This window comes from Strongylocentrotus purpuratus, unplaced genomic scaffold (assembly GCF_000002235.5).
Source record: "Strongylocentrotus purpuratus isolate Spur 01 unplaced genomic scaffold, Spur_5.0 spur5_contig_870, whole genome shotgun sequence".
NCBI lineage: Eukaryota > Metazoa > Echinodermata > Echinoidea > Camarodonta > Strongylocentrotidae > Strongylocentrotus > Strongylocentrotus purpuratus.
The window spans coordinates 456,969-484,478 of record NW_022145580.1 but is presented as its reverse complement, the minus strand read 5'-3'; the positions used below and the strand labels follow the sequence as shown (position 1 = coordinate 484,478).

Below are 27,510 nucleotides of genomic sequence, written 5' to 3'. Positions count from 1 at the left end.
CCCAGTAGAGTAAGAAGAAGTTTGAAATGCATCTTGTGTTTCAGAACAGAATTGTACAAAGCATTTGGGTATTTTCATTTCAATTACTGTTAAAGTTTTACTTGCTTAGACTTGATCAGAGTTATTTCTGGCACTGCTTTGTAAGAGGTTAAAGAAATCAAATGATACCTTTCAATAATTGTTGGGATGTACTACGTATATGTAGATCTTACATACTTAAATAATAAATTAGAGACCTAACTTTATATTATTGTTGGTATTCCTTTAAAATTATTACTTTCTAAGTCATAAGACATTACATGGCAATTGGTTACCTTATTAAAGATCTGTAATGTAATACCATAAAAAGATGCATAATCTTGACCCAAATTATTGACAATCTTTCAGCCTTTGTATACTGCTTGACCATCATTGAGACATTTCTTGTATTTAAAGGTATGATGTACAAAAAACAAACTTTTATTTAGTAAAATGTCATATAAAGCTTAAAGGTAAAGACCAGTATTGGAAACGCCCCAATTTCAAAAAATGAAATGGAAGCTCTTATTACCAATCATGTGAAAGAATATGTTTTGACTAATATCTGCTGATAAAATTTTTGCCGGGAAACCGCCTACTAATTGATATATTTGGTAAATTAGTTTATCTACATGGTCTGTGAGAGATAAACGCACGTGTCGCACACGTGTGTGTATAGTCCCATATACATCTTTCTGTGTACAGTGCTTGTAACTTTACGAAGACTGGGCCATATATAATCATTTTGATGATTTCAGAACCTTGCAGTACACACCAATACTTATATGCTAGATGATCAACCTTTTCTGATCGATTTCACAACGTTTCTTTCACAATGCAATCGCATGACCATAACTGGTCTTTACCTTTAACAAGTTGCCTAAAAATATCCATTGCACCCCTTTCCTTAATTTACTTGAACTTCACATCTTCTCGAAGTAACCCATGCAGATGTACAGTTGACACACTGGCATGCTGTGTTGAGCATTTATAAGGTTCTGTCTAAGAGGGATGTGCTAACTGTATTCATGTGATTTATGTTAGAGTATGGTCTTCACAGGAAATATGACTTTACAATTGGTAAGTGATTGAGAATTGGAGCTAATTATTTCACCGTAGGAGGCCAATCACAGTTATTACTTACTGAACGTGTCTTGATTAGGTTCATCAGCACGTACTTTGTAATGGGAATCATATTTCTTTCAGTAAGCCTGATTAATCATGAGAACTTGATACAGCTACATTGACCTTGTATTACGGTGAATAAAAAGTTTGTATTTCCGAGGTATTGCTCAGTCACTACATATGTTTAGGTTTCTTAGAGTATTTCCCATACACTTTGCTGCATTATTACTGGAATACAAGAACTGAAATATGAAACTCATTACACTGGATAATTATGAATCAACATTTGTCTGTGCCATAGGCTGAAAAGCCATTTATAAAATGTCAAACCCATAAACTTGCCTTTACGGCCAAAATGAGAATGTTCCAAACTTCTAACATGCTATAATGCAGAGAGTAAATAATGTGCCAATATGTTTTAGTGTTGAAACGTGCCAACCTGCTGCAATTAATGAGATATGATTGTATTTCTTTCAATTGAATTCTGTTAGAGAAATTAAAATTGTTTCTGTATGACTCGTGTTGATATTATAGGACTTTAATTTACTAGTTTTTGTCTGTGTGATTAGTAATAAATTATCTAATAATGTTGTGTTACTTGTATTCACTATTCAGTATTTTCTTCTCATTATTACATTTCTTCAGTTTAGTTTGTATGCACTAATTTCCTCTGATTTATTTGTATTCATTATTTTTTTATTTATTATATATTTATTTGTTGTTGTTGTTGGCAAGGGGGGGGGGGGTGTAATTGCATAAATGATGCTTATTGATTACTACTACAAACATGAAGAATAATTGTATGATAAATACATTTTGAATCTGAAATCATAATGCAAAATATCACAGTTTTATTTGCAACTTTTAAAATAAGTAGTTTTTTCTGTTTGATTTATATTTAGTAATTTTGTCTATGTTTGATTTGTATTCATTATTTTGTGTAACTTTTATTATATTTTTCTAGGCCTTGTTGATCGATACAGTGTGCTTAAATCTTGAGACAAAATGCATCCAATGGACCAATTGTAACATCACAGAGTGTAAAGAGAGGAGACAGAGTCATACACCTTATCACCCATGTAAACATTCTCATGAATGTAAGTATCATATTTATTTATTTATTTATTCATTTATTTCTAATCTTTTGTCAGGGTAGCCCATTCACCAATAAGTAGTGGTCTTCCATGGGGCCCTGAATAAATATGAACATACCGTATTTACATCAAAAAGCAAAACGTTTATACAGAACAGTTAAAATAAAATTCCATATCATTTATTGAGAGCCGCAAAGACATTTGCATATACTGTTGTACAGAGTTAACATCATTCTGAATAAAAAAATTCTTTGGAAAACAAAACAAAAACAACAACATCATTCTGGCTCTAAACATGTAAATATATTTTAAGGATTTGAAGGTACACGTTACCATCTCAAATCTCACAATGAAAGTGCTTGGAATAGGCTATAAACCTCCCCTATGCTTAAAAAGTGATGCAGATTAACAGTCCTTGAGTTAAAAGCAAAAGTAATCTTCTTGAATTTTGTGAAAGCATATATGAAATGAAACAACCAAAATGGCAGTACTTATGTATATAGTTTGTTCTGTAAAAGAGATGTTTGTTTTTCATGCCATTTGATAGACTTTGGGTTTATTTGCTACTCATATTAATGTGGTCTGGAAAAATAAATTTAAAAATGGCGAATGAGGACACAATCTCTCTTACAAGCTACTCCTGGAGGGGAAAAAAAAAGAAATATTGTGAGAAAGGTGTTTATTCAAAACCCTTTGAAAACAATATGCACATTGTGGAAAACAAGTACAATATATTAGTAAATATTAAAGCTCTTTGTCTTAATCACTGAAAAAAAAACAATTGGAGCAAATCCCTTTGACACCTTACATACTGTGTAGCCTTAGTCTGGCTCATTACATAGGAACAAACCACCAGATCCTCTATTTCATTTGCCAATTAAGTCTTTAATCTCATCATGATGATTGACGATGGTAGGTTTTTTCTTTGATTAAAACTAATTACCTACCGCCCATAGCAGGTGCTGTAAGATGGTGGATGTACAGTAAGCTGGGTTCTCACTTCTCCCTATAGCTAATTAAGTTCAAGAAAAGGAAGTTCCAGAATATAAACTTGTTTTAGAAGACATTCAATTCGATCAGAGTGCTCCTGTTGATATCTCAGTGAAAGTATTAATTTTCCTGGGGACTGTTTAAAGATAAATTATTGTAGAATGAAGACAAAATTCAGGAAATTTGATCAAGAATTATGTATTTAAACCTTTTTATTCCAGGTCAGCGTTTATTCTATGGATATACTACTGTCTAACACTGCCATTAGCATATCCATGTCTATACTAAGTAATTTAAATCTCAGCTATGTCAATGTAAATAGCTATTCTTTGGTTTGGCATATTTCAACTTGTTGTAGATCAATAGGAATCACAATTTTTTTGCATTTATCTTTCAGGGGAAATATAGATACTGTAACTATAAATTGTAGAATGTGAGTAAAGCTGGTGTTAGCAAGCATGCTTAGAATGATGCAAGAAACATGAACTTAATCGCTAGTGTAGAATCTATCACTGCGGTCTCAAAGAATTTGATTAGTATAGTGGGAGTGGTTTCTTAGTAGAAGTCATTGCTTTGGTACTTTGGTGGTTGGACACAAACCAATATTGACAAATGTGTGATGTGACAGAAATTAGTAGGGTAATTGATCAAAGTGACCACCAACACTCCAAATAATTAAGGGTTTACTTTCTGATTTTTTAAGGCTGACCTTAATCATTAAATGATGCTTATCAGAGCAATTAAATTAACACTATTTGCATCATCTATTTGGCAACCTTTTAGTATCCAATTCTTTGTTGGGGTCTGACAGTTATAACTGGCATCCGCTATTTATGCTCAACTCGATTTGTGCTCTACTTTTCTTTGGAGCAGTATAAAAGGAGAGATTGAGAAATAAAATCTGGGGGGGGGGGGGGGGTATACAATGGTTCATAGACCCTAGAGTATAGAGTGAGAAACCTGTCCAAATAAGCATTGACAAAATGGACATGGGATTGTTCCATTTTCTGTGCTTTGCATCGTATCATTTGTCACAATATTGCTCAGTGTCACATGCTTCCTGTCTGGCTGACTTTCCTATAGATCTGGAGGCTGATAGTACACCTGTACAGGTCGACTTTATAGACCTCTCGCTATACCCTCTTCTCTATACCCATAAAGCTAATGTAGATAAAATGCATGATTAACTTTGTGCAGGTAGGCTAGGACCATGTTGCTTCAATAGAGATTCCTATGGACAAGTTGATTTTGGACCGGGTTCTTGATGAAGGATTGGAGATAACATGGGGTATGATATGTATGTTTTTAATTGATGTTTATAAATTATAGACCAAGGCTTACCTAATAGCTCATACAGACTTGGTGAAATGGCTTCATTCATTGAGGGTAATGAGCACTATATGTGTAGTAGATGCATCAAGATTGTTTTTATTCTCAGGGTATTTGCACCAACAGAAGGTCAATGTGGCTACTTGATTTTTTGATAACTGGAGAGCATTTGAAGAGATTCTGGAGAGTGGAGATGGTTTTGATTTGGATTTTGGAGGCTTCTAGCTCGATCTTCTCTGTATCTTAATCACATAGAAAATACCTTGTTCTGTTATTTCCCATTGCAGGGTGTTTGCAAGGGTCAACACTCTTGCCAGACAGATGGACAGTTTTCAAGAGACTCTGAAGATTGGTGTTGTGCTGGAAGTTCCTTGAATCCTCATGCTTCTTGCTGTCTTTATCCAAAATAAAAGAGAATTAAGAGACAGTTCTGTTTTTCAATTTACAGGGTATTTGGAACAACAGAAGGACAACATGACTGCCGGGAGAGACCTTGAGAAAGGTCTAGAGATAGCCAGGAGTATCCTCAACGGAAGCAACGATAACGAGCATCAGAATGTGCTGCTTCTGCTTCATGTCTACATACTACCTATCATCAGACTTCATGCCAGTGATAGGAAACATGTCAGTTCAGCCTTGGTGGACCAGGTAAGAAACGCCTTCTGAGCTTGTTAGAAGATTAGTGGAAGATATCTGGGGGTGTTGCATAAAGACTAAGATCGACTTTAAGTTGGACTTAACTATGACAGTCCCTTTATGCCACTGTTTGCTCTCACCATTAACTGGCATTGGTCTCTCAAAGGACGTACAAATCATGGTCACAAATCTACAGAATTTACATTTTTTGATAATTCATTATTGAAGAAAAATATGATATCTAAAGATTATAATGGTGAGAACAAACAGTGGCATGAACGGCCTGTCATATAGTTAAGTCCAACTTAGAGTCAATCTTAGTCTTTGTGAAACACCCCCAGGTTTCTGTTTATTTCAGTCTTGGTTTTATACTCAGACGCTATCTTTCATTTCTGTTATACAAAACCATTATATATAGTCACGAACCAGTCTAATACCATACACAAAGCAAGTATGAAAATGTATTAGCTTGTGATTTAATGTAAAGTGATCTAAGTAATATTTGTGTTTTGCTAATAAAGCTTCATATCCTTCTTGGCACTGATTATATAAACCTCAGTAAAAACATGTACCGGTATATATTTTTTTTACCACAAAAAGATTTAGCTGGAATAACTTTCTTTTGTCAAACTTGTATCCGGGAAGTGATCAAGGATGTGTTAGTGCAAGTTGATGTACATACTGAATGTACTAAAGTGTGTTGACATCGATTTAGATGAACGACTACAGAGAATACAGACTTGGCTTTTCATAATATTATTATAATTATGCTACAGGTGGAATATATGTATTGTCAGTAGCCTCTGGTCATCCTATCCTAGTCATTGATGTACATATCAATGACAGATATGAAGACAGGTCAAGACTGCTATACAGTGTTAATTAACTTTAATTATCACCAGCTGGTTTGATCAAGTCTGTGTGTGAATCATATCTATATGAAGCTACGGGACAAGTCACGTGTAGAATCATATTGGCAGAGTAAATGCCCTTGCTGCCCAAACAAAGGATATTTTGTATTGTTGACTAATAAAGGGTTGCACACTTCATTGTCTATATGCCTTAATTAGAGATCAGTTTTATTCTATACATTATCATAATTAGTGTTTAAATCATATAGTAGAAATTAAAAAGATTTAGCTTTAAAAATGTGATAATAGTTGGTCAATTGTTTCTCTTGACAAGCTGTCATACTTTAGCAACATCCTGTATTATACATCTGAAGAAACTTTTGTCTATTGGAGCCAGAAGGATGCTATACTGCATGTAAAATTGCATGATTTAATATCTTTCAGGCTCCAAACAAGAGTTTAGTGATTTACATTTGTGATAGTTGGGTGAAATATCATTGAGGAATACTGCCTTTAAGCTTCATTGTAAGTATTTATTACAAAGTGAAGTTTAAAGAGGGGACGAATTGCCATGACCTAATGCTTGCATTATTTTAAGTAAAACTGCATTATTCTTACCTGGTTTAATCCCTCTAAAAACCCAGGGACATATGATGACTGATCTGGTGCCAAATCAATGTCAAAATATGATAAGTTTAGATTAATACTATTTTTAGTTTGTGTGAAAAGGGGGCTTCAAGGTTCATTTACAACTTTCATGAAAGAAATAGAACCTTTTTAAAAACAGTTTGATACCTTTTAAAAAAAACCTGTATAGGTGAGCTGCCATATAACATGCGGCCATATAACATGCGGTTTATATTGAAATTATGCAAACTGTACCGGTATAGAGATTGTTCAAGGAAACAAGATAAATAGTCATAGCCAGGTGGTCTTTATTTTATGAGTTCCTTTCATAGATGAATATCAAGAAACACTACTCAGAAATGAGATTTTTGTAATGGATAAGTGGTCTATATATAGAAGGTATGTTTATATGTACAGGTTCCAACATTACATTGTTCAACGAAAAAATGTTTGAAAAATTTAGTCTCTATATTCAGGAAGTTCTTTTTTTATTCAGGTTAAAACAGGTTTCACTATAATTAAATTGCTCTGAAGTACCTTCAATGTTTATTTCTTGCTTTTTTAAAAAAATACCAGATTCAAGTTCTTTCAGACCTGGATATTGCTATAGACAAGATGACAAATGAAAGACACGACATCAAAAAGACTATGAAGGACTGGAGACAAGATATCTGCAGTGAGCTGAAAGATGTAAGAACATTTGTTCCTTTTAATAATCAGGATCTATTGAATATATGGGTGAAGAGGTGATAGCAACATGGTCTAATTCCTTAGACTCTAAAACTATCACTAACTCTAAACCTAATCCTAAACATAACCTGAAACCTTGATACAGTCCTATCTCTGACTCTAGACTTTTGTTGAAATGTAGCCTGTTGCAAATGCTCTGGAAAAAATATGTTGAATCACGGATGAAACAATTGCTCCATCAACATTAGCTGTTTTTCTTGTTAAAGCTAATTAAGAGCCTTAGTAATACTTCAAGTTAGTTTTAGGGTCAATGTTTGGGATTGTTAAGATGTTTTGTAAGTTCCGGAGTTACAGGGTTGAAGTTAGGAATTTGAAAAATATTTCCTTTGAGCATAATGTTATACAAACCCTCTAAGATATTAAGATTGATAGAGTTATCACTTTGAATGAAAATCTACTTCGTGTATCCCATTTTTGTTTGTTTACTTTTGCTTATTTCTAATTTAAATCTATTCTTCACCAGAATAAAAATAGCCTATACCCATACTTTAATCTACTTTCACGTGAATGCTATTTATAGGTGTTATCACAGAATGATAGTAATCACGTCCCCTCAACTTTGGTGTACCATTACCCCTGTATCCCCTCCTGTGGTTATGGGCTGCTTAGCCACAGCTAAAAGTACAGTTGGAACACGATCATCATCACTGTCAGGATATATATTCTCTACAAAATATATTCGATGCAATGCGTAGCCCCTTTTTGTGAAGGACTATAGGGCTCGTCTACATTAGAGTTAATGTAACAAGTTTCAATTTGCAAGAAACAGTATTATGTCTATGTTGTAATGGTAATGTGAACACCCCCACAGCTCAATAGTGAAGTAGAGTATGTTCACACTTGTAGAAAATGTAGCTTGTATCAATCTACTAAGAATGGCATATAATGCTGTATTGATGGTTATGTGAACAGAGCTCTGCAATATAAGCTTCCAAACCCTCGCTGATCCTCTGACTATATACACCCAACTTTCTTAGAGAGTGTATTACTCAAAGTATAGACAAACAGAGAGAAAATAATTTACTCTGAAATATTAATTACTTAATCCTGATATGACCCCCTACTTCCTTTCCTATTAATTGGTGGGGCATGCATTCACTACCCATATAAGGATTCATTTTGACAGTATACAAAGTGGGATACATACATAGGATATGCAGCTGCTTTGTTGTTATCGTGTGTTTGAATTGCAAGTTTGACACTCACAATTTGGGATGTGAATTCTGCCTGTCACATGGGAAGCATTTGGAATGATTGATATTGGAATACACTATATTTGGTTTACACTTTGGTTTATTGTATTGGTATGTAATCTAGACAAGTTTTTCCTTATTAAAAAAAAAGTTATATGCATTGGATAGTACCTTTTCACAAACTTTTTAGTAGAAGTCTTTCTTATGACCTTTAATCTTTGTGTTTAAGGTTCAAGGTTTCCTTAAAATATTATTTACATAATACTATTTTGTCTTCAAAAGGGACACTTTTTTGGTGGGGGCGCCACACCCACCACTTAGAACATGCCAGATGGTCAATTTTTTATGTGGAGCTATGCAATCTTTACATCTGTGCACATTAAAATTGGTTTCTCTCCCAGCTAGGTTAACCCCCACTGGCTCCCGGTCTAGGACCCCCCAGGAAATGAAGGAGGGGTCTGAAAATTTGGACCCCATCATTTTTGGTCAATTGGGACCCTTTTGAAGCCAAAACAGCAAAAAAAATTAACTTTGGCACAAAAATCCTACGGGAGCTGTTTCAGTGACATACTGTACCACACTATGAAGGTATATAGGGCAGTTCCATAATGTTTGTGGCTCGCTTCACAAATGTACTTCATAAAAACACTCTTGCTGATGTGGGCCCCATCTTAGTAATAGTTGTGATTATCGTAACTTATTTGTGATTGGTATCGATCAAAAGGGATAGGGGACTGCAAACTTGCGATTGATTGGAGAACTTGTGATTGATTTGGATCAGTTGAAACTCTTTATAAGACAGGGCCCACATACATGTCTCTACTATAGGATTTTAACATAACTTAACATTGTAGTTTTGTATATTACACACACACAAAAAAAAAACAAAAGAAATAATCAGAAATAGACCTTGATTCAGCGTGACTGTAATAGTACTTTTTGTGGTTCAATAGGATATTAGTTGTTGTTTAGCCTCCCTTGAGTAGACACAAACAAATAGAGCATAAAATATATAGGCTAACTTTAGCAAAATAAAAACTGAAAACAGTAGGTCAGTATAATGTCTGCTGTTCAATATATTGGAGTGTATATTGGAGGAGTCATTGTGAAATTGGAATATATACTGTAGCTGCCTTTTAGATATTCTCTGATGAATTATGAAGGGATTCTAGTAGTGGCAAATATCAAAGTACCAAAGTAGATAATGTATTGCTGATGTGATCTCTTCTGCAGGAAAAGGCCATAGCAAACTGCAATGTACAATTCTTGAAGCTTTTGACCCAACATCTTCATGACGATCTCAGGAATGCTTATGTAGAGGTGAGTCATTTCTTTCTGTTTTTAAAAAAAATAATCACTAATAGAAGTTAATTATTGTAGTGCTATTTTTATTTCTAAATATCAATTTGATTATTGCTTAATGAAAGATTTAAAAATTTTATGTTTTTATTTCTTTAATGACCATTGGCATAATCTGATAATTAAAGCCTGTGGCCAAAGTAAACAAATTCACCGGAAAACAGTTCCATTTATTACAAGAAAAGATCATATAAAACCACAATAGTTTTGCTTCAATAAAGTTGTGATCTATTTTTGTATCACAACTTTATCAAAAATAATATGAACCAACAACATAAAAGTAAAAGAGAAACGGAGGGATAGTGAAAGATGGATAGAAGGATAAAAAATAAAGAGAAGAGGAGAATTTAAGAGAGGGAAAGAAGAGAAAAGATAGAGAGAGAAGAAAATGTAAAGAGGGGGAAGAAAATAAAGAGGGAGAGAAGGGAAGAAGAGAAAAGAGAAATGAAGGGAAAGGAAGAGAGAAAGACAGAATAATATAGTATGTGTTAGAGAGAAAGAGAGAGAGAGGGACAGAAAGAGAGAGAAAGAGAGAGAGAGGGAGAGAAAGAGAGAGAGAGAGAGAGAGAGAGAGAGGAGCAGATAAAATAAGAAGGAAGAAAGAGAGACAGAGTGGGAAGAGATGGTTGTGAAACAAAGCTCAATGCAGCTGCCCATGTTGTCGAGTCATGTTGGCAGTAAACAGAAAGGAAATGAATAGTAGACGAGATCTTATTAATCATAAAACCACAAATATCTCTAGTCCTAGCTAGCCTTCTCCTCCATGCATGGCGAGTTGGCGACAATATGCTTTGAATTAATGATCAAACACTGACCTAATCAATTACATCATGTCTAGTATATCGTCCCTATTTTCACGAAGTGACGGTAGTGAGGAAAATCGTAACGCAAAGTGAATGCAATTTTTTTTCACTACCGTCACTTCGTGAAAACGGCGACGATATGTGTCATCTTTGATTAGACAAGGATAATGAAGAAGGGGAAAGAGAAAGAATTGATCAAATAGTTTTATGCCTTGTAAAACCAATAACTAGTAACTAAAGGATACCTTAGGGAGGAACGAAAAGAGAAATGGTATATTAACGTAGAAGGAAAAATTGTTACAAAAAGATGTACTGTATTGAAGAATGAGTTAAAAACAGTGTGTTATGTCCAAATGTATGAAATTATTTCTCATATATTCTCAAGAATAATAAAATCTTATTAAAACTTAATATAGATGTACGGTACAATGTAGTTCTTTTTTCTTTTTTCAAATTTATTTTTCAAATTTATTTTTCAAATTTGATTGTTTTTACAAATATCAATTTATCATTTAAAAAAGAAATGACAACAATATCTATATTGTGCAAACATGCTCTTTGCAACCAATTGATATGCTGTACTTGTACACATATTTCTAAACATCTGAACTGCTTTGCATGAAAATAGGTGCATAAGGGTAGAAGAGATCCATGAATTCCATCAATCAAAGTGCAAACATCTGTCATGTGAGCAGGCCTGATAAAGTCTACCTTGATGAATACCTCCATCCTCATTGGCTGTGTTTATCACTTACGTTGCCGTGGAAATGACACAAAACATTCTACGATACGCTGGTTGGCAGATTAACAAGATGGCTGGGTTTTTTTTTCTGCACGATCTCGCCCATGGGTGATAGGTCTACAGTGTTTCGGACATGAATTTACCCCTCCATTCCTGACCATAAGAGCCGACTCAGTTATCCCCAAAGTTCCTTATATTGTTATCTTGGGTTCCTCAAATTTACATAAATGTAGTATGGTTGAAGGCAATTTATTGACTGGGGGGGGGGGGGCATCAGTTGGTTCTAGCCCTTCATGGAACTTTAAAAAAGTATAGACCAGTCAGAGAATATATGGAGCAATTTTTTTTTTTTTCAGGGGGGGGGGGGGGTGCTTGATCCCCAAAGCTCTTTTCAAATGGTTCTTGTCTTTTAGGAATTATAATAAGGTTGTATAAAGATTGTTTTTTCTTTCTGTTCTTTGTTTTAGTTGGATAGTTGTCAGGAGACAGTAGACCAATGCAAGGGAAGTCTTACCAAGAAGAGAGGGAGTCAATATATCAGTGATCTTGTGGAGTAAGTAGAATATTTACTTCTTACTTCTTACCAATCTATCATGATCATAATATATCTCATGTACAATTCATAATTTTGCCTTCAATATTTTGTTTCTCCACAAATAAGGCCACTTACTCAATTTCCATATCATTCTATGTCGTTGAATGGAAAATACATGTACACAATACATGCCTCACCCTTTGTAAGTCATCTTAAAAGCATGCACATAATTAATAATGCAAATATATATATTGAAATGTTTCAAATTTGTAAATACTTGAAGAGTCCTTGATTGTATGACGTGTTATTATGTGAAACTGATATGAAATGATGACTAAATCAGATGTTTAGAGTCAGAGACAGATATATGATAGGAAACATTTGTCAGATGTTCAAGCAGAGCGATCCTTCTATACCTCTTAGGAAAACCACAAAATATAGGATGTTTGTAGGGTTGAGCTAGGGGCAGTCTGATGGAAAGGGGAAACAAATCTTCTCATCCTGTCTGTAAATCAAAACCTAAATTTCTCTTTCTATTTTCAAGATGAATATGGGTCATCAGCTATCAAACGTGGTCTCAGAATATTATCCCATGAATATAAACGAGGCAATTTCATCGTCGTAAATTTAATTTCAGTATCTGTCTTTTAATGTCAGATTGATGGAAGACATTTATTTTTGTTTGATATATTAGGTACACACCCTAAGCAATATAGTATTCAATAAATAGCAGTTTCTCTTTCTAATAGTCATGACATTGTGTGATGTTAGATACATGTTAGATAGAATCGATGCTTTGATGCTAATTAAACTATTGCCTATTGCTCAGTGCTCATCTGGATGTCTTGAACCAGAAATGTTAAAATCAAAAGTCTTATGTTATGTATTGCAATTCTAGTTTTCTGATTTTAGTTTGTACTTCCAATGTGTGGGGGATGTTTTTAAAAATTTAAATTTCATCCCTTTGGAGCACTGTGCATAACTTCCACTCCTACTTCTTCTTTTTTCTGTCTCCTTTTCTATGCTGTCTATTATTGGAATGATGGTATTAATGAACATGAATTATTGATTATCCATCTCCAATAATGACCTAAAATAGAAAGAGGGACAGCTTATAGCCTTTCAACAGAGAGACCTAGCCGAGTTTGATGAAAAACATGTTGTTTTTAATATAGTTGAAGTATCATGTGACGTCTAATATTAGTATATGATGTAATAAGTTTCTCATATCATCATGTATTAGTATTAGTTTGACGATTGGTCGATGAGACGTGTTAGGGGCAGGAAGTTGTGGATTGGTTCCAAATATCATTAATAATATCCTGGACTGATTTCCGGTGACATAGTTTGTCCAGACACAGGATAGGAATGTTGAGCTTGAATAAAATCTATGAAAATTGTACACTCTGACTCCATCTCTTACATCGATTACTCTTTATTATTAATTCTTTATAAAAATCTTTTTTTCTCTCTTGTTTTAATACATTCATTGAGCTCTGGCTTTGATAGAATCAGTGCTTTTAAAATGATCAATATTTTCATTTATCAAAGTTTCCAAAGTTTCTGCTTGTCCAAAGTCAGATTTGTTGCCCGAAATGAGATAGTATACTTTTCGATCTTTTTGGTGTGGTTCTTATCTTTGTCTCTTGGTCAGTGTCAACACATACATGTCTATCTCCTCAGTCTCTTCTTCATTTTATTGAATTCACACTAGCCGAGGTTTTCAGAGACTCTGTCTGTCTGTACTCTATCTTCTCGTTCTTTCTTTCCTGGTCAAAAAAATATATCAAACATACTTTATCCTTTTCATGTCTTCCTTTGACCATAATTCTCTCTTTGAACTTTCCTTTGTTTGTAGATTTACAATAAACTACTGCAAAAGCTGATTGGCATGCACACACTATACTCCTTGCCAAGACTATCTTAGTTCATTAGTTCAATCACTTGATACAATGCCAGAGAAATAGCTGATGAGGATTTCCTGTGACAAAATATAAATGTCTGAAAGAAGATAATTCAGGTTAAATAAGAAATGGAAGTTGATAATTCAAATTAGATCCCCCCTTTATGTTCAACATCATCCATTGTGAAGTATTGGCTTGAAAGACATTGTGTTGGGTCTGTATATAAATCTAATGGTATTTCACATGTTTGGGAGTTCAGAGGATTGTAATACAATGTCATGAATGATATGTATTCTATTGTTAAGGATGATTTAATAGGCATATATCATTCGCACATCATCATTCTTTCTTATATATCACATTCCATCTGAGAAGAATGTACATTATTAATGTGCATCCTTACAAGCTCATACTGCAGTTCTCATAACATTTATGAAAGCACTATCCTGTCTTTGGGATGTATTAATAGCATCTCTTGAAACGGACGTAGCTTCCGCGCTGGGACCTGATGAACGATAAGCCAGCTTTTCACCCGTTTTCTTTTGCTTAATGCTGTGAGGTATGTCTCGGGGAGCAGGAAGGCCGATAATTTGATCCAGGGCAAGAGGAATAAGAGCGTTGTATGGAATGCGAGTTCAGGGAGGAATGCAAGGCCTTGCAGAAGTCTTTTGTTTCTATCAGGAAACTTGAATTATTTGAATAATTGATACTATCATCATCGTGATAATTCCATAAAGAAGGCTCTGGCTGAGATAGGATTAGGTATGGGTATCATTCTAATCCAACATAAACTTCAATCTGTCATTTTGATAATCATATAGATCAGTTAGATAGGTCATTCACTCAATGACAATGAACCCACAAAGTTATAAATAGAAACCAATAAGATCATATTTCTGACCTGTTGCCTAAAAATAGAGGTGCTAGTGAATTGATAGCAAAAATTTATCATTAACTTCAGAGGAAGTTAGCCATAATCAAACCAAACTTTTCAGAGCAGTTACAAGCTGAAGAATGGATTTACATTATATGTTCTCTCCTTCACCTTTTCTCAGGAGATATAGAAGAGAAAGCCCGTGAGTATGATTCCATTCTGCTCTCTTGCACAAATCACAGAGCACCGTCTATTACTTAATTCACCCCCACCCCAGCACATGCTGTAGGAAATATAAATGGGAGGGGGCAGTGGGAGGGGGCAGTGGGGGTGGGGTATTCTCCATCCAGGAACTTATACAGATATAGTAAATTTAAGTAAATCACTTCAAGCACATCCAGCGACCGAATACAAGATTATAAGCTGCACAGTCAATATCATATTGCCTCCCTTGAGCTTCGTATAAGTACCCACCTATGTCAAAACCACCCAAATATCTTTTAGCAAGTATGCTCCATTACAATGTACGCCCAAATACACAATGTCAGTTTTTCATCCAAAACGCACACAAAAACTGATCAATTTTTCTTTCTGTATTGGTCTTGAATCCTTTCTTAAGCAAAATAAATGATAACAAAATAGGTTTGAACCATTTTGATAAGAAAATGATTTGGCTTATGTAGTTTGCATATTTCAACTCATGCCCTTGCAATCTTGAAAAAATGACATTTTTTCAGCATTGAAAAAAATAATTTAATTTGTTTTTTAATCATTAGGTCAAAATTACAAGCATTCTATCATGCAATACACAATGCAATCCTATTCTAAAGGACAAGCTCAGTAGAGCTTTCCTAAAAATAGCCAACAATAACAGAAGCAAAATCTTGTTTCAAATCATGTTTCGATACGTGTGTAAACGGTACAAGTATGATGCAGTAATCTCACATAACTGCTCTTCCTTTCCTAAACTACAGTGAAACAGATTTCTTTCTACATTTGATACCTGATATCTCTTTGTGAGATCTAGTAGCTATTTTTAGTGAAGTAAAATTAAGCACGATGCTCTTTCTTTTACACAAATCAACATTTATTGAATCTGTAGCTCATAGCAGAATCTTTTTGTTTTTCACTGATTGAGAATGTACCTGAGCTTGTACTTCCTGTTTTGAAATTCAATACAGATACATTTTTCAAATGAAACATAAATGTGTTGTTTGGAATGGTTTCAAGAAATATCTCACAATGTTTCCAGTTTTTTCTGGCTTATAAAATAGTTTTATCCTTTGTATATCTTTACTTTTTAGCTGGTTGATTTATCTTCTTTTGATTGTATATTTTGATTGATACTTTGGAACCAAAATATGTTTCTTTTTAATTATCTTATGTTTCATTGAAAATAAAATGATTAAATATTGGATTTCCTTTCTGTATGGGATTTCAAGGACATTCTCCAAAGGGAGGAATTTCACTTTCGTGACAGCACATCAATTCAACGATGCTTCCTCTATATTTGCTTGGTTTTCTTTCTTAGACAACTTTGATATTGTCTGTTCCAAGTCACATGGGCGTTAATTCTGTGTTAGAGTATATAAGATAATGCCCCTGTAGCTCCAGATAATATGTACATCACTAATCACTATCCACCAAAATGTACGGACCAGAACACTTTAGTGGTAGAACCATGGGCCTACTAGATAGAGATTGATCATATGCCACATTTGGAAGTGTGAAATCAGTGAAATAATTAATTAGATGGATGAAGATGGATTGATGGACAACTAGACCTTTGCTGTTTTTCATGCTGCTTGAGAAATCAAGTGGACCATGTGGCACATTACATTGCAACTGTCAAGGCTTAAAAAAACCTGGTTGGATATAATTATAAAGCCTTTTCATGTATGGTCATATAATTTATTTATCTTTGTATAGCATATATACTGTAGACAGGAATAGGAAAGTGCTCAAAATATGAAGATTTAATTCCAACGACCATAGTCCTAATACTGTGATTTGTATCAAACTTTTGACATTGAAATATGAAATTCCAGCATATTTGCACTCCTACAAATCTCTTTTATTTTTTTTTCAGAGCTCGTAAATCTCGAGACAGGGTGGCAGACTACATCAACAAGTCACTGTTTGTAATGGAGGAAGTGAATCTGATCCTCAGTATTAAAACTATACCAGCGAGTAATGAGGTGGGTTTACATTATAAGCAATATGGAATAGTGGTTTTCATGCCTTCAGGACTCTTAAATCATGAGGTTTAGGGTTCAAATCCAATGACAGTGTTTTATGCCCAGAGGCAAGGTGTTTCATTGATACTTTTATCCCCTGATCCCAGTATAGTAATTTTTTGTAGCATTTTTTTCTCTCATTTCTATGGGAACTGGGTTGAATCATGAAGGTGGTATAGATGTTATTGCAATTTAATTGATATTTTCAAAACTGATGAATCATCTTGATTGTTTTTTTCTTCAAGCCACAATGTTTATTTTGTTGAGTGGGCAGTGTTTTGGTATTTCCCTACATTACATTGACATATTTAGTAAGATGTGTTTTGACTGAGGAAGTAGTCCAATGTTATGTTATAAGCATTGTCAGCCATTTACACGAACTGGAAAAGAAAAATCTGCTAACCTCCTTATGATATGGAATTAAACCACCGATACAGATGTCTTGTGAACTACAAGAGAAATTGTATATTTTGATTTTATAGCTTAGTGTCATACTCAGTCTCTATTACTCTTGGTATTAAAGAAAGTGAGCATATACTGCCCAGAGTTGAGAGTTTTTTTTACCCTATGAAGGGGTTGTGAAATGTTCTTTAAAGATTGAATAGAATACTATATTGTTACCCCATGGAAGGAATACTGATCAAGCCTGACAATACAAAGTGATGCTTTAATGAGAGCCCCACAGCTATCATTATAATTTCTATTTCAGAAATGTTTGATTTGTTATTCATGTGCTTCATTCATACAAATCTGGAAATATACTTGGTGTATCCATAAGCAAATATTAAGTTCACAAGACTTTAAAAAAGTTATATGTGCAATGTATTTGTAACCTGATTGACAATGGAAGTGAAAATAATGAACTCCAATCCAATCTATCTCTTGTGCTTTTCTTTCATGATGTGCAGTTATCCGACCAGCATCGAGCATACATCCGTATCCAAGATGAATGCAAGAGACACAGCAAAGAGCTCCATGATCTACAGAGAAAAAAGGTAAGTCAAAGCTAGATGGCAGTGTTTCTTTTTGTTCACTGAAAACTAGAAATTAGTTGCATATATCCCTTTAATACAAAACTAATCTCTTTCTGGCTCTTAACGTTGTTGAAGTAGAGACTTGATTGAGACTTGATCTGAAGAAAAGGGCGAGAAAAATAGATCAGGAGCAGAAATTAAGGATATAGATATCAACTTAGTTGAAGTAGAGACTTAATTGAGAAGTGGCATGAACTACAATTGTAGACTAGATCTGAAGAAAAGGGCGAGATAAATTGACAAGGAGCAGAAATTAAGGATATACAAAGAATCTCAAATACCTATTTGATTAGTTTGAATTATGTTCAGTAGACAAGTATTTAAGCATTAGAATGAAGGAAAGGGAAACTGCACACCCTAAAGAATGTTATACACACCACCATGCAAATCTTAATCTTTAATAACCTCCAAAGAAAAATGAATTGTCTTTTATAGATAATATGTTAACAAGAGATATCTTATTCAAACAATAATAATAATAATAAAAACGTTACTTATAAAGCGCTTACCACCGAAGTCTCTAAGCGCTATAACAAACAAAAATAGACTGATAAACAATGCTTTCTTGTCAGTAATTTATACATATTTTCAAACCATTCAAATAATCTTTCATAAATTGTTTTCCTTGTGTAGCTTTTAGCAACAAGCGTGCGAGAAGCCCTGGTGTCAACCGAGAGTGAATTGAAGCAGGGAAGAGAGACAACAGGAATAGATATCTCATCAGATGGTCTTATACGATCTACAGATGGTACGAACATGTTCCCATTTATATCATAATCAAATCTATTCCAATGTCTTTTCCCTAACAGGCTTGATTCTAGTCAATCTCCATGACAGCATGCGTGTAATCACCACAATGTATATAGTTAAAACATTGTCTCTTGTCACGTTTAAAAAACTGAGGAAATGCCATATATGTCAACAGATGGTTTTATATGATATATGGATATAACACCTATACTTTTTTAAACGATCCTCCTACAACATCTGTTAGCTGATTTTTGCTTCCATCATTATGCAAGTAATACAATTATCTTGTTTCTTTTCTTTTTAGTTCTTGGACCAAGCAAGCTCCCAGAGGCTTGGCAGACACTCCCTAGTAAAGTATCTGAGGTATGTATGGACTAGAGATTATGATTTTTTTAAATGATGTCGCAGATTAAGATATAAGAATGAATGAAATTAATGGGTGTTGTTGCTATTTAAATTTGTTTATGAAAGTTTCCTTACTCTCCCGGCAGTATATCTATTAAGTGGCATCCTATTACAAACAATTTGTATGATCTGGTTGTGGTTGTGGTGTCATTCATTCATTCATTCATATGAATATCCTGTTCAAATGAAGCAAAGTTGCCAAGTAAAGCAAAGCAATGTTTTGATTGCAATGAATTACAAGTACTGTACTTAAGGAAATCCTGTACCTTCAGAATTGGCAAACAGGCTGGCTCTCCTGTTTCGCATGAACTTTAAAATTTTTATTTTTATTTTAGCATGCACCATGGAAGTGATATGAGTCAGTAGAGACTTCTGGATTTATTGGAAAATGATGTTAAAGCCCCTCCTATTTTGTGCACTATTCATGAAGGTTTCCTTTACATTTAGAAAATTACATTTTTATAGATTATCCCTCTTCTTAACACTTTTTTCAAATTGTGATTTAAGAAAAACATGAGATTTCTTGTAATTAATGCCAGTTTTCATGTATTTGTTTTATTTTTGTTTAGGCTTTGGAGAAGAACAAGACATTGAATGATCTCCATCATGATTTCAGTAAAGAAATAGTGAATCAGTGTCGTGAAGAGATCAAAGGTCAACCAACCATCAAGAGATTCAGACAGAAACTTGATGTCAGTAACTCATGGAAGGTAATTTATAACTTTCTTGACTTTTTAAAGTGAATGTATATTCTCTGAATTTCATTATTAGGATGGTCATTAATTTAGATAAATTTCTGGTATCATAACCAGCACTATATGAATTTGGACATCAGTAATGAAGATGATAATGATGTGTTGTTGTTGATGAAGATGATAATGATTGATAATGTGATCGTTGTTGATGGTAATATTGATAATAAGGATGTTGGTAAAGACTTTGTAGTTACAATCTTTAGCTATAACTATCATACTAATTTGCTCATATATCACTCTAGAAGCTAGCCAAGAAGCACAGTGGAGTTAGCATCAATCATGAAAGTGATAAGATGAGGAGGAATACACGACATAGTCTCATTGAGAAGAGACCAACGGCTCACTACCAAGCTGTTACTCAGAGACTCAAGACAGATGTCAATATGCATTTCCAAGAGGTGAGTTTTTCAAATGCCATCCCACAAAATATATAGATTTGCATTGTCCTTTTTATTCTTTCTGTGCACAGTTTGTGAATAAAATGAGTTTGAGCTTGATTTTGAAGTTGCGTAAACAACAAGTGTTAGGCAAGGAATGGAATGGTTTGATATTGATATTTTGGGACCATTTTATGTCAAATAGGCCGTTTTCAGGAGTGCGGAAAACAAAAATTGATGTTGACTCTACTTCTTAGGAGAGGTTAAGTGTGACCTATTGAGGTATAAATTTAGGCTGTACTTCATCAAAATTAAATGTTTGAGCAAGAACTGTAACTGTTTCATTTATGTGATATGAATATAAGTAGTTTGATTTGTTATGCATTTCATTTTTACATGTAAATCATGATTTTTGTTTACCTTGACTACATGTAGGTAACAACAAGGTTAGCAAGTCATCTGAATCTACCATTTTACTACAGCCGAGCTGATCTTTGGACATGCTATGAGAGGGCCTTCTTTCCTGGCAAGATCTCAGAGTTCCTGAAGATCTATGTGGTAAGTGATAATGAGTTTGATTAGACAGAGCATTTAGGCTGCAGCATACATAATTGTTGTGGTGTGATGTTTAGTCTAATCTTTATCAATATCATCTTTATCATCATCATCATCAATATCATCATCATCATCATCATCATCATCATCATCATCAATATCATCATTATCGTCATCATCATCATCATCATCATCATCATCTTCACCTTCATCATCGTCATCATCATCATCATCAATATCATCATTATCATCATCAATATCATCATCATCATCATCAATATCATCATTATCGTTATCATCATCATCATCATCATCATCATCATCATCATCATCAATATCATCATTATCATCATCATCATCATCATCATCATCATCATCATCAATATCATCATCATTATCATCATCATCATCATCATCATCATCATCATCATCATCATCATCATCAATATCATCATTATCGTCATCATCATCATCATCATCATCATCATCATCATCATCATCATCATCAATATCATCATTATCGTTATCATCATCATCATCATCATCATCATCATCATCATCATTATTGCCATCATCATCATCATCATCATCATCATCATCATCATCATCATTGCGATCATTATCATCATTATCATCATCTTCACATTGATATTATGACACTGACTATCGTCATACTCAAACTGCACCTCGTCTTTCTCATGAATTTGAACCCAAAATGCAATTCATTCCACACCTTTTATCTCGCCCTTAATTACGCCATCTTCTTTTCATTTTTCTGCAGTATGCCTATCAGGCTGAGATAGCAGATCTTCAGAAGATCCTGCCTACCTCCAACCTTCAAGACATGCAACTAGACGATGAATGGATTCTCAACATCCTCGGACTCTATGCTCCTATTTTCAACATCCATGATGACATTGAGATCGGTGAGGATGTCACAGAACAGGTCATAGAACCTGAGAAGCAGTCTGAGAAGCAGGATCATGATGACAGACTAACAGACATTGCATCAGTGTCAGGGTTGGGTGACTTTGTCAAACACAGACTTCATATAGACGAAGACATTCGAGGGAGGTTAGAATCGGGGGTGGATGTTGATCTCCCCGAGGAGAGATTACGACGCCATGCAAGCCCTCATAGGCAAGGTGAATCGAGGCAATCATGGCGTAACACACAGATCATAGACTGTAAGTGGGTGACGGTGCCGATCAACATTGAAAGTGCGCAGTCGGAACCCTGTATCGTCCAGAAGCAGTTGAGGCAAAAGAGTGTGAAGCTCAGAGACCATGAGATAGCAGCAAGACATGCCTCGCTACCTGAAATCAAGCAATTGAAACATATAGCCGTTGAACAGTACTCCCCGCATAGCCTATTCCTAAATAAGGTATTGGACAAACCACATCCTCTGCTCAAGAAAGAGTCTAGCCACTTAGACGATCACATTGGTGATGATTCGGGTGTATTCAATGATCACCATGACGATGACAGACACAGTCAGAAAGGTGATCATAATTCCAATCTCAATAGAACAGATAGCTCAAGGACTGCTATGAGCGTGGAATCCAATGTATCACAACCTCTCAGTGCATCTGATCTATGTAGCTCCAACCCATCAATGGACGCATCCACCTTCCCGCAGGTAGTAATATCCTCAGACGCTGCGTCAGACGTTGAGAAGATGTCAATCACATCTAGCAGCCATGATCCTGTCAATGACATGGATGTGAACATCATGATCCAAGGAGTGGATGGAGAGATCAAACTAGACAGAGAGCTCTCAAGACGATGCAGGGAGAAGCCAGCTATCTCAGAGTTCTTGAAACGCTTCAGCCAGGCCTATCACTACTTCAGAGTGGTCTTAGAGGAGAGTGTTCCATGCTCCAAGCTTCAATGGTTGCTTCGATGTCTCAAGGAAGTCAACTCTGTGGCTGAGAAACAAGCATCTCTTATATCATGTAAGTATCTCACAGCATGCAAAACTAGTATTAGAATCATTTGCTTATTATGCAAATGTATCGACTAATTCTTAAACAGCACCTTGTGATTCTGTTATTGTAATGTTAACATAATCACAAATTGACAATAGAAATGGGCGATGGTCTTTCAGATATCCGACTGTTTTGCCAATTAAAAGTAAAGGATATTCCACTTACTCCTGCAGTATCCTGTATGAAATTATATGATTATGTTTATCTGTATTATGTGCATTAAATGAATCCAATGTGAAAATATCATTGTTTTGATTGCATCAACAACTAGTCTTGCATTGAATTGAGCAGAGTGGTGATCATTTCTCATATCTCTCTCTCCATACATCCAGGTGGTAAGCAGCGCATGTTGAGTGGTGATGACCTGCTTACATCTCTGATTCTCTTCCTGATACATGGTGACCCTGGAGAGGTCACGGCTTTCTACCCACAACTCCGATTCTTAGAGGATTTCCTTCCTGACTTCCTGGACAAAGGAGAGATTGGATTTGCCGTCATACAGTTTGAATCTGCATACTCCTACATTCTGAGAGTGGAGAGGAAAAAGAGAGAGAGTGCTCAGTAAACATAACTCTCTAATGAGTAGTGCCGTTTCCAAGCCTCGCTCAATGAAAAGTTATTCAACATTGTATCACAGCAGTTTATCATCATACTCGGCAAAGCGCAGTGTAAAGGAAGAAGAGGAAAGCAGAGGATTCGTTGGATGTAAGGTTTGACCAAAGAAACAGACAAGTCCTTAAAGGCCCCCTGCACTACTTGTAGCTACTTGCGCCCTCTATATAACAAACAATGCCTAATCAGTGACCATTGGTCCCCCATTATCCTCTCAGATAAGCTTTAAGAGAGCTGTGCAAAGTTGCCTTTAATAGGCAGAATAGCCCGGAGAAAATTTGTTGATGGGGTTTCTCATGAGTCAGGGACTTCCCTCTGTCAGTGGATTCAATTACATAACTGCATACTTTCAGTGCACACAGTAAAATGAGAACCTTATGTAACTTATGAAACTTTGCAATTTGCAATTACAAGAACTATTATGAATTGCAAATATTGTGTTTCAGTAATTTTCAGCATGAAGCGCTTGAAATTTAGACTATTTATAAACTTGACATGTGGCTCCATTCATGAGTAAGTTTCTGTTTGTACAGTAGTCGCTATTTTACAGGTATAACAAATTTAACTAGTCATTTTATCTTACTGGATAATCATTTATTTGGCGTGGTATAGTGACAAAATATATACATGATGGATTGGTTATGAGGAAATCATTTTATGGCAAACTTTTCAACTAAAGGACTTCTACCATATTGATCATTTACATTGAACAATGGGCCCTGTTCACTTTCACTTTCAATTTACTCTTTTTATCAATAGGCAATTGAGGCAAATATTATGAAGTCCCTCAACCACTGACCATAAAAACAAGATCGTAAATCATTGTATTATTACAGAAACGGTAGTGAAATATCATTGTTATATTTTCTTTTTCATTATCTATCAACTTCTGTATGGTAAAATTAGTGAGTTTACCAAGTTGTGTATTGCTTTATAATGTTGAATGCTGTTTGAACCTCCATAAGTTTTATACAGTGACCAACTGGTTCATGTAGGCAGCGGGTAAATTTTCGTTTTGATTTTGATTTTTGATCATTTGCAATTATATGAACCAAAGAATGCTCCTTCTAGGATATCATCCCAGTGCCTTTAGATGAAATTGGTAGAACACAGTATCACTTTTAAGTGCCACCTGAAGAAGGTTATTGCAGTTGCATTATGAACTCCCATTATTGATACATTTGCTGCTTCTCATAGCAAAAAAGGGAAATATTTGACATAACTTGCTGCTACATGTGCATGAATATCTTGTGCAATGTAGTTAGTAATATCATAGTACAGTATTTTGTATGAATATATTTTTGCAGTATATTTTAATATTTTATTGATAAAAAGTACATGTGTGCCTACCTGAAGTTCTATATTTGGGCTGTTTAGTGACCATACTCAAGAATAGGCACTATGTTTGTACATTTGGAATATTTCATGGAAAATTGGAAGTTGTAAATTATTTGTATGGCAGGACTAAACTGAGATGATTACTAGTGGTCTATCTATATTCATGAAAGTGGTATAACCAGGTTACAACCTGGGGTCCCATTGCATAAAACTTACCATTGATGGTAACATTGCTATCATTAATAAATACCATGGCGATATCACGCAACAGCCAATCAAATGAAGGCTTCCATGGCAGTTACTATAGATGCCAAAGGTATCATCAATGGTATGTTTTGTGCAACATGGTCCAGATTGAGATAAAAACTAAGTCAATACTTTTGCCAGTCATGAATACAAATTATGAATTAAACTTCGAACAATATCACAAACGAAATGCCCAAAATTAGTTTATTCTAAGACTTTTGCTGTATGCCTTTGGAAATTATGGTTCAGTGAGTTTTATGGGCATGGTGGTTAGTTCATATTCACTTGTGTGTGATGCTATGTAAATTTCTTGTAAACTCTGATATGTATATCAGTATATATGTATATACATGTAGGTCTAAGTAGCATGCACTCTATTAGAATACGATTCTTGTACAAATTGAGCCTACGTTTTGTATGCCATGTGCTCAGAGCTATTTTTTGTATATACTTGAAATCTGCAAAATATTTTTATATAAAACACCCCATATTTTATGCAATGAAAAAGAAAGGTTTGCATGATTTAGTGTCATCTCATTGATAGCCTATACACAGCTTGAAGTATCTTTATTTTGATACAAATAATGTACATCTCATATACCCAGTATGTTAAGGAATTTGCTACTTTTAAAAATAATGTGCCTTCAGTTATAGATAAACTGTACAGGTAAAATGAACATGTAAGGGTTTTATGTGACATTAACTGCTTTTATCATGCTCTTGTTAAATACTAATATAGTAGTAGGTGATGTTTGAACAACTCTTTGAATCTGCTCTAAATACTGAATTGATGTTTTCAAATATGTGGACTTTAAACTTGAAAGTTATGAGGTGAGTTAAAGCACTTAATACAGGTCCTAATACAGATTTGGTGAAGAGAATCATTTCAAGTTATTGTAGACATGAGGACATTTCATGATGTGGCAATTAAAAACAAAAATCTTTCTTTTAATGTCTTTCAAAGAAGCAGTATTCTTACTCAACATATGATATACTTTTTAATAAGATTTAGAGCCGGTACTCTTTACCACAATGTGGAAATATCTTGTAATGGCTTTAGATTGTTATGATAACTCTAGAGCATACATAAAAACTCAATGCATTTGGTAATGGACTTTTTAAATTATTGATTGCAACATTAACTCACAAAGATGTATTTAATAGAAGTGTCTTTATCATGAGAGATTTATGTAAACTGTTTGATATCTCAAAATGAAATGGTGATAATGATAATTTTTAAACTGTGTCAAAAAGGGAAAGCTGTAAATACACTGGCTGATTCATCTGATTTTGTTTTCTTTTGAGCAATGTTTTTAGATTACTTAGACAAAGGGGAAAAACAACTGATTCCATGGACTTTCAAAAATTGGCTCATGTTTACTGATTGCTAAGCTTAGAATCCGCAGAAAATGGCTAAGGTTTTTGGTATGTGAACTCCCTATTATTGCATTACAAGATATTGTATGCTTAAACTATTTCATGGAATGCTGTATGAACTACATAGAGTATGTTGCAGCATAGAAATCACGAGTTTCATGATAAAACCAAAGACATTTTTACACTTCTTATTGGCTACTCAGTAATGGACAAGTATCTGTCTTGTTAAAATGTAATATCAACTCTTTCTACACAGATCTGTAAAACATGTATGATTAATCCATTTCCTTAGGAGTTATATGTGCGTTTTCTGCAATAAAAAATGGTTAAAACTATCTTTCAAGCCCTCATGGCTTTCAGCGCATAATCTTCACTCTTATTCACTCTGTATGCTACGTGAGAATGTGTAGCTTGAAAGTCGCTTTATATTTTTATCATATCAAAACAATATTTTTAGGTATGCTTTTTTAAATAAAATGGAGTACTGCCATGAAAAGCAGTGAGATGCAAAGATTCAATCTGGTAGTGTCATTGTAATTTCTAGATTTGAGAACTCAGCATGGGAATTTCTTGAGAAAATGATGGTTCGCCTTTTATAAGGAGTTGGGGTATATGTATATGATTCTCATAACATGTACCTCACAACTCTAGTACATTGGTGTATATTGTCTTTTTTTGTGAAATTTCTTTGAAAAACTGAAGAGACACCGGTGTAGAGAGGGGCAATAGAGAATGAAACAAGACAGGTAATAAAATAGAGACAGAAGCTAACATAATTTGGAGATAATTCAGAAAGCGATATATAGAAGCAGAAAATATTAAAGAAAGAGAGAGAGGGAGAGACTCAGAGGGAGGGAGGGGAAAAGAAAGAGGGCGGGAGGAAGGGAGAGAGAGAGAGAGAGAGAGAGAGAGAGAGAAAAAGAGAGCGATGGAAAATCATTTTTGATAAAAAATTGCCATGACATTTGAAAGGATGGAAAGAGATCAAAGAAATGTTATAACACTA

General features: G+C 34.6%; 1 protein-coding gene across 5 annotated transcripts in view; it reads left to right on the top strand.

Moving 5' to 3' along the window:
- The window catches only part of LOC100887988, a 48,942-nt gene extending 23,492 nt beyond the window's left edge, over positions 1 to 25,450 (top strand). For 2 of the 5 annotated variants that reach the window (XM_003730383.3, XM_030976436.1), the window contains exons 2-15: positions 2,108 to 2,240; positions 5,005 to 5,204; positions 7,247 to 7,360; positions 9,847 to 9,933; positions 11,985 to 12,070; positions 16,920 to 17,028; positions 17,976 to 18,062; positions 18,735 to 18,849; positions 19,156 to 19,214; positions 19,826 to 19,966; positions 20,254 to 20,409; positions 20,824 to 20,946; positions 21,725 to 22,898; positions 23,264 to 25,450. In XM_003730383.3, the coding sequence (XP_003730431.2) occupies positions 2,108 to 2,240; positions 5,005 to 5,204; positions 7,247 to 7,360; positions 9,847 to 9,933; positions 11,985 to 12,070; positions 16,920 to 17,028; positions 17,976 to 18,062; positions 18,735 to 18,849; positions 19,156 to 19,214; positions 19,826 to 19,966; positions 20,254 to 20,409; positions 20,824 to 20,946; positions 21,725 to 22,898; positions 23,264 to 23,496 (2,817 nt within the window). In that variant the 3' untranslated portion in view covers positions 23,497 to 25,450. Of the gene's footprint in view, positions 1 to 2,107; positions 2,241 to 4,419; positions 4,516 to 4,558; positions 4,614 to 5,004; positions 5,205 to 7,246; positions 7,361 to 9,846; positions 9,934 to 11,984; positions 12,071 to 16,919; positions 17,029 to 17,975; positions 18,063 to 18,734; positions 18,850 to 19,155; positions 19,215 to 19,825; positions 19,967 to 20,253; positions 20,410 to 20,823; positions 20,947 to 21,724; positions 22,899 to 23,263 lie in introns of those variants that run through there. The other 3 variants (XM_011671006.2, XM_030976429.1, XM_030976417.1) reach the window with 3 other exon arrangements.
- The last annotated feature ends 2,060 nt before the right edge of the window (positions 25,451 to 27,510 follow it).